The sequence below is a fragment of the Arachis stenosperma genome, chromosome 8 (genome assembly GCF_014773155.1).
Source record: "Arachis stenosperma cultivar V10309 chromosome 8, arast.V10309.gnm1.PFL2, whole genome shotgun sequence".
NCBI lineage: Eukaryota > Viridiplantae > Streptophyta > Magnoliopsida > Fabales > Fabaceae > Arachis > Arachis stenosperma.
The window spans coordinates 43,486,509-43,497,461 of record NC_080384.1 but is presented as its reverse complement, the minus strand read 5'-3'; the positions used below and the strand labels follow the sequence as shown (position 1 = coordinate 43,497,461).

The 10,953-nt window shown below is 32.7% G+C and overlaps 1 protein-coding gene across 2 annotated transcripts; it reads left to right on the top strand.

Moving 5' to 3' along the window:
- The first annotated feature begins 464 nt into the window (after window positions 1-464).
- Window positions 465-7,665, top strand: LOC130944488 (phospholipid-transporting ATPase 1-like). 2 transcript variants are annotated; one of them, XM_057872826.1, is made up of 8 exons: window positions 1,011-1,224; window positions 1,433-2,471; window positions 2,591-2,897; window positions 4,275-4,983; window positions 5,071-5,194; window positions 5,330-5,549; window positions 5,726-6,184; window positions 7,185-7,665. In XM_057872826.1, the coding sequence occupies exons 2-8, from the start codon at window positions 1,499-1,501 to the stop codon at window positions 7,405-7,407; spliced, it is 3,015 nt and encodes a 1,004-aa protein (XP_057728809.1). In that variant the 5' UTR covers window positions 1,011-1,224; window positions 1,433-1,498; the 3' UTR covers window positions 7,408-7,665. The 2 variants fall into 2 exon arrangements, with proteins under 2 accessions (XP_057728808.1, XP_057728809.1); XM_057872825.1 differs by having other exon boundaries at window positions 465-2,471.
- The last annotated feature ends 3,288 nt before the right edge of the window (window positions 7,666-10,953 follow it).

Below are 10,953 nucleotides of genomic sequence, written 5' to 3'. Positions count from 1 at the left end.
ATTATAATTTTGTATAAAATGAGATACTAAAACTATTAAATCAGTCTACTAAAGAGCTTATAAATTACTGACAAACATCATATTATTACAAGTCATCTTTTAAAAAAAATATATTTTTTTAAAAAATTTTTTCAATATAACGAGATATTTTTTATTTAAAAAAAATCAAAATTCATCTTGCCATTAGCGAGAAACTTTTTTATAATATTTTAATAAAGATTTCTTAATTTTGATTTCATGTTTTTTAATAATCTCGTCGTTAGCGAGAAAGCTGAAGCCACTATACCAAAATACATCACTCTCCAACTCATCTCTAGACATAACTCCAAAAATTAATTCATATCGAAATTTTTTGACCCAAAAGAAAAAAAACTAAACCCAAAAAAAAAAAAGTTTAGGCAACCCATGATTAACAATGTAATATTGCACGCGCTTCGTCCAACCATCACTGACACTGACACTGACTTGTTCTTCCTTTCTTACAAGCGACAATTGCCGATTTGCCGTCGTCGTCGTCGCCTCTCTCTCTCTCTCGCTTCTATATTGTCTTTGACCTTGTGCAATTTCGCCTCCTCTCTCTCATATACACGCTTCTGCAACCACCACTATAGCTATAACAATACACTACTTTCTCTACCATCTCAACGTGCTTCAATGTTGAAACTCACCACCACTTTGGTCTCAAAACTCAATTCTAAGTTTCTAACTGCACACTATCTTTTTTAGTAATTTGAGCTTCTGGATTTTCCCTTTTCTTTTTAAATCTTGATTATTATAATTTATTTCTTCTTAAACTCCCTATGTTGTGTACTTGCGTTGCCGTAGAAGCCTAATTTGTCTGGTACCACGTTGGAATCAAGAGAGTGTCTCATATGTTTTGTCTCTTTAGTTTTCGCATCATGAGTTCTCAGCTTTATCAACATCTTCTCCGATGTCTTCCAGAACACTCCAAACCCCAAGATTTACCTCTTTAATTGAATTCAAAGACAAACAAGTCTTGCTTCACTTATGAATTACGATGGACCAAGTTGAGAATTTTCCCAATTTCAGCTCTTCCATGAACAATTCATCAAGGAACTCGACTTTTGGCCACTCAGGATCCAAGCCTGTTAGCTATGGGTCAAAGGGTGCTGATTCTGGAGCTTTAAGCATGTCTCAGAAGGAAATCAGTGACGAGGATGCAAGATTGGTGTATGTTGATGATCCAGAGAGGACAAACGAGAGGTTTGAATTTTCTGGGAATTCGATTCGTACTAGCAAGTACTCAATTATCACATTTCTTCCAAGGAACTTGTTTGAACAGTTTCATAGAGTTGCTTACATTTACTTTCTCATAATTGCAATCCTTAATCAGCTGCCTCAGCTTGCTGTTTTCGGTAGAGGTGTTTCCATTTTACCACTTGCATTTGTTTTGTTTGTTACTGCTGTTAAGGATGCTTTTGAGGACTGGAGGAGGCACAAATCAGACAAAGTTGAGAATAACCGAATTGCGTCCGTTATGGTTGACGGCCAGTTTCAAGGGAAGAAGTGGAAGGATGTAAAAGTTGGTGAGATCGTTAAGATTGCTGCGAATGAAACCATTCCATGTGATATTGTGTTGCTTTCAACTAGTGATCCTACTGGGGTTGCTTATGTGCAGACTACTAACCTTGATGGAGAGTCTAATTTGAAGACTCGGTATGCGAAACAAGAGACTCAAGCGAAGGTGCCAGAGAAGGAGAGGTTTATTGGGTTGATTAAGTGTGAGAAGCCAAATAGGAACATATATGGATTTCAGGGTAACATGGAAGTTGATGGAAAGAGGTTGTCGCTTGGGTCCTCCAATATTGTCCTTAGAGGCTGTGAACTCAAGAATACTAATTGGGCTGTTGGTGTTGCCGTGTATTGTGGTCACGAGACCAAAGCGATGCTCAACAACTCAGGTGCTCCGTCGAAGAGGAGCCAGCTTGAGACTCACATGAACTTGGAGATCATTATGCTTTCTGTCTTTCTTGTAGCATTGTGTTCAGTCACCTCGGTTTGTGCTGCTATTTGGTTAAAGAGCCACAAGAATGAGCTGGATTTGATGCCTTATTACAGGAAACTAGATTTTTCGGAAGGTGAAATGGAAAGCTATCAATATTACGGATGGGGATTGGAAATCCTTTTTACTTTCCTCAAGTCAGTTATAGTGTTCCAGGTGATGATCCCTATATCCTTGTACATATCCATGGAGCTCGTCCGTGTTGGTCAGGCATATTTCATGATCCGGGACTCCAGAATGTATGATGCAGCAACAAATTCAAGATTTCAGTGCAGGGCTCTGAACATTAATGAAGACCTAGGCCAAATTAAATATGTCTTCTCTGACAAAACCGGTACACTTACCGAGAACAAGATGGAGTTTCAATGCGCGAGCATCTGGGGTGTCGATTACAGTTCCACAGAAGCAAGTTTGGAGCATGGGCATCAAGCTGAATGCTCTGCTCAAGGTGCAACTCAGTTTTTCCAATATTTTAATTTTGTGCTAATTCACTTTTAACATCACCTATACTGAACGATCTTGTTTATAATTAAAATGTTCTATTTTTGTGTCATTATTTGATCTTAGTGGATGGAAAGGTCTTGAAGCCAAAGATGAAGGTGAAGGTCAATCAAAAGCTTTTGCAATTATCAAAAAATAGTTTTAGAAATGTTGAGGGAAAACAAATATATGATTTTTTCTTAGCACTGGCAGCCTGCAATACAATTGTACCTCTCGTTGTTGATACATCCGATCCTACAGTTAAGCTGATAGATTACCAAGGGGAATCTCCGGATGAACAAGCATTAGCATATGCTGCTGCTGCCTATGGCTTCATGCTCATAGAACGAACCTCAGGTCACATTGTCATTGATATTCATGGAAAAAGGCAAAGGTAAACTGACCTTCTTTTCCTAAAACTTCTGCTTTTCATCTTTTCTATACTCTGAACTTTATGGTGTTACTAGTTTTGACTTAATGTTGACTGAGCAGATAGGAAGGTTGTCAGCACATTTTTTTGTTTGGAATTTCCTGTGGAACTTAGATTATGAGTTTCTTTATCTTTTATTTATATATATTGGTTGGCCTTGAATGTGTTTATTGAATATAGAGATAGCAGTTAGCAAATCAAGAAAGAAAATGAATGGGAACTTAGAGCTATGCCATACAAGTCTTCCATTTAGGTGGAAGTAAGTTGAATATATGGAGTATAATTCAGCACTAGACACACTAAAGTATAATTCAGAAACAGACGCACTGATTTAAGCTTACAGTCGAAAGTTGGAGATTGCAGGACAAAAGGATAAGTTACTAATAGGATTGAAGCTGTGCAGATGAAATTGCTGACTCTTTTAAATGAGATAAGAAAGTATCACTAAATGCCAGGCATAGAAACATGAGAGAGCAATCTAAGTGGTGCAAAGATGTTCCATCAGTTGAGTAGGCGGATTAGACAAGATTAGGAATGAATGCACTAGGGAGAGAGTTGTGGCAGTGCTTGCTGTGGGAACATGGCAGAATCTCACCATCTGGGGTTTAGTCTTGCGAGGCAAAGATCTGTAGAATCCCCAACAAGAACAGTAAGTAAAATTAAAGATTGGGTCAATACGTAGTTCAATAGTTGTTACATCTGAGCTAAGAAATGGAATGTCTGAGATGCTGATTTCAATGTGAATTCCCAGCCAACTAAGTGTTTGTCGGTTATGGAAAACAAGTATTAAGGAAAATAGGAAATACAAGAAAGGAAAGAATGTCCTTGGCATAATGAATCACTTCGGCGTCTTCTAGTCTCAATTCTGTTCTACCCCACAATGGAAGCCCTTACAAGATTGAACTGTCATTACTACACCTTAGTTTGTCTCTTTTCCTGATTTGCTTCTTTGGTCAACCCACTCTTCCTTTTCTTCATATCTATTAATATCTAAGGGCCTTGCGTCTCTATCATTACACTGTTAAAAATGACTTAGGCACAGTTGTGATAAGATGCAATGGCATTGATTTACTGATGGTCAATGCCACAAAAATGAGATTTTTTTTTCTAGGTTGAGCCATATAAATTTGGAAACAAAGTTAAGTCATCTACATGTGCACTTTATCTTCCTTCTTTCCAGGCTCTATATTATATACATAGAGTACAATGTGTTTATTTGTCTTGTTTGTTACCTGAAATCTAAATAACAAGAAGTCCCGATTCCTCTTAATGAAGTCTCATGAACCACTAGTCATGGTTTTCCACTTCTTTAATGAAAATAGTCCCATATGGGCTGTGCAGGTTCAATGTCTTGGGTTTGCATGAATTTGACAGTGATCGAAAGCGAATGTCAGTTATCTTGGGGTACACAGACAATTCTGTGAAACTTTTTGTAAAAGGAGCAGATACATCCATGCTTAGTGTGATAGATAAATCACTGAACGCTGAAATACTACGAGCAACTGAAACCCATCTTCACTCTTACTCCTCCCTGGGTTTGAGGACACTTGTTATCGGAATGCGGGACCTGAGTGTGTCAGAATTCGATCAATGGCACTTTGCCTTTGAAGCAGCAAGTACTGCTTTGCTCGGAAGGGCTGCCTTACTTCGCAAGGTTGCTAGCAATGTAGAAAATAATCTGTGCATATTGGGTGCAACTGCTATTGAAGATAAACTACAGAAAGGAGTACCGGAATCTATCGAGTCTCTAAGGACTGCGGGTATTAAAGTATGGGTATTAACCGGGGACAAACAGGAAACTGCCATATCAATTGGCTACTCCTCGAAGCTCTTGACAAACAGCATGACTCAAATTATAATCAATAGCAACAATAGAGAGTCATGTAGAAGACATTTACAGAATGCTCTTGTTATGTCTAGACAACCATTGGCTGCATCTGCAGTTCCCGACAATTTTGAAGGATTTTCTGATGCTATTGCAACACCAATAGCCTTGATTATTGATGGTACAAGCCTTGTGTATATTCTTGACAGTGAACTTGAAGAAGAGGTAAATGGTACTAAATATTGAACTTCCTTTGCAATGTTTTATTCCATGCTCAACTCCTGACATTGTCTATTTCTGTTGAGATTCCAGCTCTTTGAACTTGCAAGTAGATGTTCTGTTGTTCTGTGTTGTCGAGTGGCTCCGTTGCAAAAGGCTGGAATTGTTGCCCTTGTTAAGAAAGGGACGGCTGACATGACTCTAGCCATCGGAGATGGTATGAAATCTTACACTTGTTTCCTTAAAAAAATTAAACTAAATACTACAACAACAAAAATAAGGATATAATTTTTTTGCTTTGCCTGATTGATGTTTTATTTTAAAATAAGTAATTATTATGCATGTGTTTCAGGTGCTAATGATGTCTCGATGATCCAAATGGCTGATGTTGGAGTTGGCATCAGTGGACAGGAGGGTCGGCAAGCTGTGATGGCTTCAGATTTTGCAATGGGACAGTTTCGGTTTTTGGTTCCTCTTTTATTCATACATGGGCATTGGAATTATCAACGACTTGGTTATATGATAATATACAATTTTTACAGAAATGCTATCATTGTTCTCGTCCTGTTTTGGTAAGCTACAATTCAGCATGCGTAAATATATAGATATTTTTGTTATGCTATTGTAAATTTAGATATGCCACAAACATTGCCTTACTCGGTTTCTTAGCTCTTGTTAACTGAACCTACCTGGTTATTTAGATAAAAATGATTTTGTTAATGTTTTATTCCTCCAAATTGTTTTTCAGGTATGTGCTTTTCACTGCCTACACTGTGACAACTGCTATAAATGAGTGGAGCAGCATGTTGTATTCAATAATCTACACGGCGTTTCCGACTATTGTAGTTGGTATTCTTGACAAGGATCTTAGCAAAAGGACTCTCCTAAAGTATCCTCAGCTTTATGGAGCCGGGCAAAGACGAGAGGCTTACAATAAAAAATTGTTTTGGGTGACAATGGCTGATACTTTTTGGCAAAGCATTGTTGTTTTCTTTGTTCCCCTCTTTGCCTACTGGGGAAGCACTGTAGATATATCAAGCATAGGAGATCTTTGGACACTTTCAGTGGTTATTTTGGTAAATTTGCACTTGGCTATGGACATCATCAGGTGGAATTGGGTTATTCATGCAGTCATTTGGGGCTCTATTGTTGCAACTGTCATTTGTGTCATGATTATCGATGCCATACCGACATTTTCCGGATACTGGTATGTGCTATCTTTCCCCATTCTCTATCTTTTTATACCTATAAACATGTATCTGTATATCTCTGTGGTTAAATGAGTATGCTTGTGTTTGTTTATTGTTTCTTGAGCATCCAATCTTAAGCGAGATTACGGAGGAAAATTAAACTAGGAAAACAATAATAAATGTACAGATCTTAATGACCAGGATTTATTGATGAACCTAATATTTAGGATAACCTGCTGGCCTTCCTTGAGGTTTTCTGATACTATACTCAGCAATTCTTTTCTTGATATTCATATTTATCCTTGACCTTGTGAGTTCAATGTTGTGTTTTACGAAATATAAGAGAATTAACTGTAATATCAGTTAAAGTTCAATTGTGGTTAGTTTGTGTATTTAAAATTTTTAAAGGGAGTGCCGTGTATAGCATAGCTTTGATCTTAGGGAAGTCAATGTGATTTATCCTAATATTCAAGCATTTTGGAGTTGCCTGTCCCAAGCATGAAAATAATATTTCATTTCTTTTTAATTCATTGGATTTCCGGAGTGATGCTAAACCCTTCAAGAAAGTGCTTTTTTGTTTTATAGGCTTAGAATAAGTTACTACGATGTTTAGAAGTTAGAAGTTTAGAACCCAACATAGAAGTTAGTTTATCTATCTTCATTCACCATATGATGTTGGAACTTGGAAATCTTTAAATTCTTTAATCTTAGGATCATCCATGTTAATCAAGAAAGTTAGAATCATACGTAATCCATGAGCACGATTGAGGGTCTTGTGATTCTTGTCTTGATTTCGATCCTTGATCTTAATTTGTGGTACTTGATCTCATTAAGATCTAAATCGATAATAATCTTAATCTTTTTTATTATTTTTTGATCGTGATTATTCGTTCTTATATATATTTGTATAGCACACAAATAGACCAATTACATATGATTCCCTAACATAAGAAGCTTTTGCATTGCTATAGTTTCTCCATGCATAAACTCTGATGTTTGCCTTTCAAATTTTTACAGGGCCATATTTAATACTGCAGCTACTGGATTGTTCTGGTTATGTTTACTAGGAATTTTGATAGCAGCATTGCTTCCTCGTTTTGCTGTGAAATATGTTTATCAATATTACTACCCCAGTGATATTCAGATCTCACGAGAAGCCGAGAAATTTGCGAATCAGAGAGTCATCGGCGGCAACAGACAAATAGAAATGTATCCCATCCCTGATGGTCCACCAAGATGACACAAGTGACTCTTGTTCCTTTTTTCTTCGATCTTTTTCTTTTGTAAAGTTACATCACATATTCTTTAGGCTGCGTCGAAATATTTTTCTCTTCTGTTGGTTGCCATGTCTCATTGTCTTCTATCCGAAGGATAGAGTATTTTTGGTTTTTCATTTCAGAGGTTGCTTGTAATTTTATTCTTTTGTGTAGATAAATTAGCATGTTGTAAATTGACAATGATTATAGTAGAAATGAAAAGAATCCCATATGTTCTTACATATTAGATTTTAAATGAAAATTCCAATACTAGTTCCTCTAATCTGCCTTGCTTATTTTAACTCTGGTTTGATATAACTCTGCTAGCTTATAACATCATAGGGGACAACTTGCTGTAAGCCAATTCCCCTCTAAATCTAATATTGAAATTCAAAAAATTAGGTTTTGTACTTTTTACATATTAATCATAAATCACTCATCATATGTGTTCTCATCTTCTTTCTTCCACTTATTCCGTATGTTGTTTACGTTTGTCACTGCTGATGTGTGCCTCCCCGCTCCCTATCACGTTGCTTCGCACTCCTCTATCGCGCCACTCGCCGTCCTCCATTGTCGTTCTTTTTTTTTCAACGTAATTTAGAATTTTTTTTATATAATTTTGATTTTTTTGGTATATTGCGAATGTTTTTTTGTCTTTTAATAAGAAATGTACTAGAGTTTAGAATGCAGATGTTTCTTTTATAAAGAAATAAACATTTAATTACAAAAAAAGAAACTTCTACAGCTTTTTAAGAATGTATTTAATGTGATTTAAATTTTTTCGATGTGATTTGAATTTTTTTCATATAATTTGGATGTATAATTTCGATTTTTTTTAGTATACTGTGGATGTTTTCCATTTCTTAGTAGGAAATGTATTTGGGTTTAGGATGCATATATTTCTTTTACAAAAAAAGAAACATCCATCACCTCTTAAAATTAAATTTAATGTAATTTAGATTTTTTTGATGTGATTTAAATTTTTTTTAATGTAATTTGAATGTTTTATTTGATATAAGTTAGATTTTTTGATATACTGTAGGTGTTTTTTTGTTCCTTAATAGAAAATGTATTGAGATTTAAAATACAGGTATTTTTTTCAAAAAAAAAAAATCTACAACAGTTTGAGAATCAATTTCCAAGTCATAAATTCTAAAAAAAATATATCTAACATTTACAAAATGAAACATGTAATTACTAAGAAAGAAACAACTACAATTTGAGAATAAATTTTTAATTAATAATTGCTAACAAATAAAAAAAATTCAATTTTTATAGAATGAAATATTTAATTACTAAAAAAAAGATTTACAACTTTTTTTTTTTGGTCTTGGGATGGATGTTAATTAAGAGTTAACTGAAGATGATTACATCTGTTAGTTATCTGAGGAAATTGATGCGTAAAAGATTTATATCAGTGCGGCACCAACATGGTCCGAGTCTTCCTATACATGGCAATTTCCACGTAAGCTTCTTCTTGGATTATGAATGGGTGGAAATTCACCTGCAGTCGACTGCAGGTGAAGTCGCTTTTGGATTGTTGACACGTGTTATTATATAATTTAAAAAAAATCGATTTATTTTATACAAATGATTTATTTAAAAAAATCAGTTTGAATAGATCAAATAACTACTTTTAAAATAATTTAAATTCTTTCTGCGTGTTATTCCTAAATTCCTAACAGATAAATTTGATATGTTCTTTTTCTTCATTCATATTGACCAATTTTTCTTTAAATTTATCTGAAACTTTTTTTTATTTAATTTTTGTCAAATATATGTATACAAATTGTTTGAAAAAGTAAAATTTAGTATTCTGAAAAAAAGAAACAAAATTCACAGTTTTTTTATATGAATGGCATAAATGATATCATCGGTCTTTTTTTGTGTCTCAGTTTCTATTTTCTTGATGTGTTTTGTTTTGTTTTCCATAACTTACATTTTCAGTTGCTTTTAAATTAAGCTGTAAACAGATTTTAAATTAAGCTGTAAAAATATGTTCAATTGCAAATTTATCGTTAAATTAAATTTTATGGTAATCAATCAATTAACTTTTATTTTACTAATAAACTATTTTCATGCAAATTATTGTTGATTTTTCAATATTATTCTATAAATAAATTATTTTTTTAAGATAATAAGACTATAATTTACTTGTCTAGAAATTATGATTTCACTGTCATGCACGTTTTTGTGTTTTTACTTATCAACTAGAATTTATTTTTTAATGAAATTAGAATTTATTTTCAATAAAACAAAAGTATCTAATCAAAATATTAATTTGGTCTCCTTAAATAATTGAACATAATATTATTAATTTTGTCTACAACAAAAATTTTTAATAAATTTTTTCAAAATAAAATTGATTCAAAAATAGAGAAAAAAAAAAAGAACAACTAATGAAAATATTTATTTTGACATTGCCATCAAGAATAGGATAGCCATAGAAAAAATTCAACCAAATAAAAAGGACCTAACTCATACAATTAAACTACCATCATATCATCACAATAAACTATAACATCACCAACTAAAGTGACATATAACAAATATGAAAGAGATCATGCCAAAATTTCAACAATGCTCATGCTATCAACTAGTCTACGTTATACCATAATTACATTTTTGTCTTCCATCACATGAAATTGCCATGAATTATCTTGGTATTTATGATCCTGAACATCAAAATAGTGTGATGACATAAATATATACGTATTTATTAAATAATTTTCGTCATTCACAGAAATTAAGAAATACATTTGAAATAATAAATTTGATTAAGAAATATAAATAAAAGAAACATATCTAATTGAAAGTTTCATATTAGTTTTGAAAAAGGAATTGAAAGAGGACGAATTTTACGTGCGAAACGAAGAAGAAGGGAATAAAAGTAACTACTTGATCCAGAAGCAACTTCACCTGCAGTCGACTGCAGGTGAGTTTCTGCCTTATGAATATGATAGCCTTCTTTAAAAGAGGGTTATTGGATTAGTATTTTTATGAAATGGTATTTGCTGTGGTTTAGGGACGGATCCAAAAATAAGGAAGAACCAAAAATTAAAATATTATATAATTAATTATAATATTATATATTTAATAATATATATAATCATGATTAATAATTAAAAAATATTAATAAGGATTTGTTATATAAAAAAATTATCTTAGTTTTTATATGTTTTATTTTAGATTCTATAAAATATAAAAATTATCTAATTTTTTAATTAATTTACTTTGTTAAATATTATTATAATAGTAAATTATATTTTTATATTTTATATCATAAAAAATATGCTATAAAATAATATAAATAAATTATTTTAATATATTTATTATATGTATTTAAAATATATTCATGAATAAAATATACACAATATAATCGTTTTAATAAATTTACTCAATACATTATAAATTTAATATCATGAAAAAAATAAACAAATTTTAAAATAATTTATTTTTATGTATGTACTAAAATATATATATTAATTTTTATAAATTATATTTATACTTTTTTTTATAAACCAAAACCA

What these genes read in the sequence shown, in the direction of transcription:
- LOC130944488 (XM_057872825.1), top strand. Translation starts at nt 1,019, where the DNA reads ATGGACCAAGTTGAGAATTTTCCCAATTTCAGCTCTTCCATGAACAAT. An exon ending in AGCTGAATGCTCTGCTCAAG is followed by an intron (nt 2,472 to 2,590) that starts GTGCAACTCAGT and finishes ATTTGATCTTAG; the next exon opens with TGGATGGAAAGGTCTTGAAG. An exon ending in ATTGTTCTCGTCCTGTTTTG is followed by an intron (nt 5,550 to 5,725) that starts GTAAGCTACAAT and finishes ATTGTTTTTCAG; the next exon opens with GTATGTGCTTTTCACTGCCT.